Source organism: Camelina sativa, chromosome 3 (genome assembly GCF_000633955.1).
Source record: "Camelina sativa cultivar DH55 chromosome 3, Cs, whole genome shotgun sequence".
Classification (NCBI taxonomy): Eukaryota; Viridiplantae; Streptophyta; class Magnoliopsida; order Brassicales; family Brassicaceae; genus Camelina; species Camelina sativa.
The window spans coordinates 14,628,069-14,634,068 of NC_025687.1; the positions used below are offsets into that span (position 1 = coordinate 14,628,069).

At 33.8% G+C, this 6,000-nt stretch overlaps 1 protein-coding gene across 1 annotated transcript; it reads left to right on the forward strand.

The window, feature by feature from the left end:
* Positions 1,905-5,084, forward strand: LOC104777097 (probable WRKY transcription factor 14). Its single transcript, XM_010501307.2, has 3 exons — positions 1,905-2,967; positions 3,634-3,774; positions 4,263-5,084. Exons 1-3 carry the CDS (start codon positions 2,402-2,404, stop codon positions 4,858-4,860), a joined length of 1,305 nt encoding a protein of 434 aa, XP_010499609.1. The 5' UTR covers positions 1,905-2,401; the 3' UTR covers positions 4,861-5,084.

Sequence of the window (6,000 nt, forward strand, 5' to 3'; positions counted from 1 at the left end):
TAGTTTATACGAATTATATAAGACCATATGTAAATTGACTAATCGTTTAATGTCAAATCCATGTTTATCGATCGGAGGTATTTGGATTCAACTCTACGAAAATTCACCCTTGTACTTGAATGTATAGTGAACGTTAGGTAGTGTAGCTATACTAGCCTAGATCCATACTCTATAGGTTTCTTAGTTGTTCATAGCTATGCAACTCGGTTAAACACTAGCCAATGAACAACTAAGAAGCCTATAGATGTAGCTAGGCTCATCTCAACCGATTGCTCTCTAGTCAGAATTCAAACCAGGTAACTCACTGTTATCTTAAGGGTTCAAGGCTACTCTGAAAGAGGCAAAGCTCCCTTAAAGTTTAAACTTATGCATATATGATATAACCTTTATTTATACTACTTTTGTCCCTTTTACAAGTGCATGAAAGGTATAAGATTAATCCACCTGGAGACAATTTTTCTGACTCAATTTTTTAATATATTTGATTTATATTTGTACATATTTTAGAATTAAGTTATATCTTTCGTTTCACAAAACTGTCATTGAAGCATTATTTTGTATGTTTTAATATAAGTGTCCTCTTAGATTTTCAACAGAAAATTTGGCATAAAAATACCTAATTTCATTTTTATGTTCTAATATAAAAATTCCTATTTATATTATCAAAAATTAATTTAAATTTGAAGGGTGTAAGAAAAATTATGTTGTTTTCTATAAGTTTGTTAAACAGTGTCAAAATGACAAGAGTGAGATCGGGAGTGTATATTTATGTGCGCCATTTGTAACAAGATCGGTGTATTTTAAAACTATTGATGGTGTTGTTATGCACGAACGTGGGTTTGTGTTCATCATGATGAAGTCGACAAATATATCACATCCTTATAACGATCCTTTCTTATATTATCATATCCCACAAATATTTGTATATAAAGATATGATTCGTCTACGGTTATATACTTCCCAGCCATTTACGTGTCCTTGTGCGAAGTTGTTACATATAACTTTTTAAAAATATTATCCCACATGTTCTTGTGAATATTTTGGGTATATTATCATCTAAGTTGTTTAAATTTATACCCACAAAAAAAAAAACGATATCCAATGAAAAAGAAAAGCATTCATCACACCGTATAATAACAGTGTTTGAAACACTGTGTTTCTATGTGATCAATATTCAAATACTTGAATGAATCGCAAATTATTTTTCAATAATTCAATACAATTTTGTAAGTATTATTAGGAAATAATTACAAATGTCACACACACATATACAAACGGTTTAAAAATGGCATCATATTGTACTGATATTTTGCATAGCATTTTAGTATCTGTTTCAAACATATTTAACTATTCAACAGAAAGAAATGAAAGCCATATAATGTGCAGTCAAAAAAAAAAAAAACCATATAATGTTTCCTTGGCGGATTCTTATTGGTTAACAAAGAAACGTATTCCGAGAAATGCGGTTGTATCTCTTTGCTTCGCCGTTGATCACTCATCACTTCTTCTCTTTACGATCGCAAGTGTACCCGTACATATGATACGTAATTATATGTCTACTCGTATGATGTTATATGATATCTAGTCTTATCAAATTCATAATCAAGTTCATTTTGGAGTGATCTTGTCATGAAACTATGTCAAGACAAGAGATCATAATCTAAAATGAAAGATACTGAGAGGTCTTTTAGTTTGAATTCCGTTATTAATTAAATTAATAAATTAATAAAACTTGAAATGGTATTTGAAAATCAATGTGCTATTATTCTCTCACAATAATATGAATCTCTTTTATTCTTCTTGCGGGCAGACAAACAAAAAAGAAAGTATTAATTTATATCAATTATAAAGTTGTACCTCTATTCTAACGAATTATTTGCGGCGAGTAATCAAGAACTAGTATTATATTAGAACTTCACAAACTCAAGTAAACTCAAAGAAGATAATCTAAACTAAAAAGTACAAGACTTGGCCATTGATCCGATTATCTATATATGATTAATAAATAGAGTATCTCACTTACTAATAAATTAATATCTCGTTATAATATTATATTTACTATGATATCTGTCTCCTCTCTCTCTCTCTCACCAACATGTAGAAGGGGAAGAAGATGTTCTTCATCTCATACATCACGAAAAGTCAGCGTCTCTCTCTCTCTTCATCATCTACCTTCCTTCCTTCTTCTCCTCAATCTTTTCTCAAGAAAATCACAAACTTTCCCAAGAAAACACTCACAACTACGATACTAGAAATATAATCTCTTCTTTCTCTATCTCTCCCTCGGATATGTTATGATCATATTATCTTGATTCTCGATCAGTTTCTTTCCTCTATATAGTTTGTATATATTACAGCAAGATATATATATATATACACTCATCATCGTCATATATAGATTATGTGCAGCGTCTCTGAGCTTCTTGACATGGATAGCTTCCAAGGAGACTTAACAGACGTCGTACGAGGAATCGGAGGGCATGTGTTGTCGCCGGAAACTCCACCTCAGAACATCTGGCCTCTTCCTCTCACGCATCCACTACCATCGTCGTCATCAGATCTTCATATAAATCCCTTTGGAGATCCATTTGTGAGCATGAACGATCCACTCCTTCAAGAACTCAACGCCGTCACAAACTCCAGCTATTTCTCCACCGTAGGAGATAGCAACAACACCAATAATAACGGTTTCTTGGTTCCTAAGGTATTCGAGGAGGACCATATAAAGAGTCAATGCAGTATCTTCCCAAGAATCCGGATCTCGCATAGTAACATCATCCACGATTCCTCTCCGTGTAATTCTCCGGCCATGTCGGCTCACGCTGTCGCCGCCGCAGCAGCCGCCTCACCGAGAGGGATCATCAACGTAGACACAAACAGTCCTAGAAACTGTCTATTGGTCGATGGCAACACGTTCTCTTCGCAGATTCAGATATCTTCCCCTCGGAATCTAGGCCTTAAAAGAAGGTACAAATTTTAGTTTATTAATTATTCTTGATCTTGGATCAAATGATTCATTAAATGTTACCTTTCTACACAATATATTGATTTAATTACAAGATGGTTTTCTAAAGTTATATATTATAGGTATAAAATTATTGGAATTCAATTTGCATTATTTTGATGATACCATATAGAGTAAATTAAATTAGGGTTATAGGCCACTAGGTAGCTAGGTTTATAGGAAACTATCCATCGCTATTACCATTCGGAAAAAGTCGGATGCATGCAACATATGCTAATAATAGAATGAAAAATTATGGTTTTCTTTGTGTATGTATATCATAATTCCCATTATTGAGTGTTTTAGGTTTTTTTTTTGTCTTTTATCATGATCAATATCATGATAATCATGAATTTTTCTGCATATATAGACACTATATATTTAATTGTTTAGATTCATAAGAGGAAGGAGGGTTGAGGTTGAAGACACATGCAGGAGAATCTATGAACTGTCACAATTAAAAGAACACATAACTTCGTTGCATCATGTCTCAAACCCAACTGATAATAATGTCCCACTACCAAACTTAGCTTTCATCACTTACATGTATACACACGTACGTGTGTGTATTGAATATCAGATCAAAAACCACACGTGTGTAAGTATGTTTTGTATATACTTGGTTGCAGGAAGAGTCAAGCAAAGAAGGTGGTCTGCATACCAGCGCCGGCTGCGATGAACAGCCGATCAAGTGGAGAAGTGGTTCCGTCTGATCTATGGGCTTGGCGTAAGTACGGTCAAAAACCCATCAAAGGCTCTCCTTTTCCAAGGTACTACACTAACTCATCATACCAAAATATTCATATATGATAATATATATTTATATATCAAAGACTAAATTAAACTTTCTTTCAACACCACATTTTTCTTGGCTCAAGTTGTTACGAATATTCGTATGCAACAACTCGCCTCTTGCTAATTGTGACATTTGGTCCATATGTATATTACTAAATACTAACCCATGAAAATAACATTTGTTTACTTATACGTACGATTGTACGAACTATGTTAAGTTACGGATAAAGTTCCGTCATAATTTAACGTTTTTGAAACTTTAATAACAAAAGCAAAAGAAAGTTGCAATTACAGTATATCGTTTATTTAATTTCATTTTGCAGTTTTATCACTCTGTAGCCAATAGAATGATAATCATCATGATGACTATATATATTTCATAACACCAATGTATCTTGTTATATATAATGATTTGGCTAATATCTATGGACTATGGTTAATCAATTGTGATTGTTGCTTTCAGGGGTTACTATAGATGCAGCAGCTCAAAAGGTTGTTCAGCAAGAAAGCAAGTCGAAAGGAGCCGAACCGATCCAAACATGTTGGTGATTACATATACCTCGGAACATAACCATCCTTGGCCCATCCAACGAAACGCTCTCGCTGGGTCCACACGCTCCTCCTCTTCCTCCGCTAACCCTAATTCCTCTAAATCCCCAACGGCAAACGCAAACGCAGCCGCCTCATCCATTGGCTCCCAAACCACCTACTTGCCTTCCTCCGCCACTCCTCCTCCTCCTCCTCCTCCTCCTCCTGTCTCAGTCTCCTCAGTAAAAGATGAACGAGGAGATGATATGGAGTTGGAAAATGTAGAAGACGATGACGATGTTGCTCCATATAGACCGGAGCTTCATGATCATCAGAACCAGCCAGATGATTTCTTCGCAGATCTTGAAGAGTTAGAAGGAGATTCTCTAAGCATGTTGCTTTCTCAAGGCTGTGCCGGCGATGGGAAAGATAAAAAGATGGCGTCTGATGGGATCAGCGATTTCTTCGGCTGGTCGAGGGATAACAGTAATAATAATAATAATAACTACGACCAAGAGTCAAGGTCGTTATAGATAGTGTTAATTACAGATAAAAGTATTATTTTTAATTAAGTTGAGCTTGTGAAAATGACGATCGTAGTGTCTGCTCAGGTCTGGGCTAATGAGCTGGTTACTTGACAGACCAGTATTTATCGTCATTTGTTCTACATATATTTGTTTTTTGTTTTTTTGTTTTTTTTTGTTTCCGGCGGATCCCTCTTGTATAGTTAAAAAAAAAAAAGAATTGAAAAGCAAAGGGCAGTATTTTTTTAAAATTTTTATGTGTAACGACATGCTTTATTTATTTCTCGACAATATTAGAGAAGAAAATTTGACCAAAATTCCTTAACAAATCGTTTGAGCTAAATGCAATGGATTAATTGTTACAGTTAATATGTTATGTAAGTTTTGCTGCTGTGATGGGAGCAGGAGAAGTGGGGCTAAGGAATATATGGTGGATGGGACACAAAGTGAATAAGTTCGTTCGTCTACAGTTCAATCACCAAACGCATCCAATAACCCATACTAAAGCTACCAAGCTAGGCATATATATCGAATTATCTTGATTATAAGATCAAATTTAAATAAATCTAAAGTTTTAAATCATCTACTATAAATTTATTTATTATTTTCTGTTTTTAATGGTTAAGAGGTTCAAGACTGTAGGTCCAAACATCCTATAGCAAAGCCTAGACCATGTAATATGATTCCAGGTGGACTAGCTAGAGGGATTACTTATTTCAACAACCAATTTTAGTTCACTTTATATTCTATAAGTTTATATAAACATATTTTAAAATGGTCAGTTTGTATGATTNAATATTAAATTTTAAAAAAAAAAAAAAAAAAAAAAAAAAATTGTCAGGTCGTCATTGTGTTTAGTTTTTGTTTTTTTTTTTGTTTTTTTTGTTCATAATAAGATCCCACATTATATTACAGTATCTTGTTTAGGATGTTTTTTATTTTCTTTAGGATGTTGCTATATATGTACGAGCCTAATATTAATTGGAGTTTGGGGGTGATGAATTTTTTGGATCTATATATGTAAAATATGTAAGAATAATTTCTCAATCAGACAATGCATGTGGGCGATCTTGAAAGGCAGGGAGAAAAGCCCTAGTTTCACGGCTTTCTTAATGGGGAATTTAACTTAGAATCCCATTCTAATTATAT

Excerpts from the sequence above, each read along its gene's own strand:
- LOC104777097 (XM_010501307.2), top strand. The coding sequence starts at position 2,402 with ATGTGCAGCGTCTCTGAGCTTCTTGACATGGATAGCTTCCAAGGAGAC. Across the intron at positions 2,968-3,633 it reads AATCTAGGCCTTAAAAGAAG|GAAGAGTCAAGCAAAGAAGG; the intron begins GTACAAATTTTA and ends ACTTGGTTGCAG. Across the intron at positions 3,775-4,262 it reads AAAGGCTCTCCTTTTCCAAG|GGGTTACTATAGATGCAGCA; the intron begins GTACTACACTAA and ends TGTTGCTTTCAG.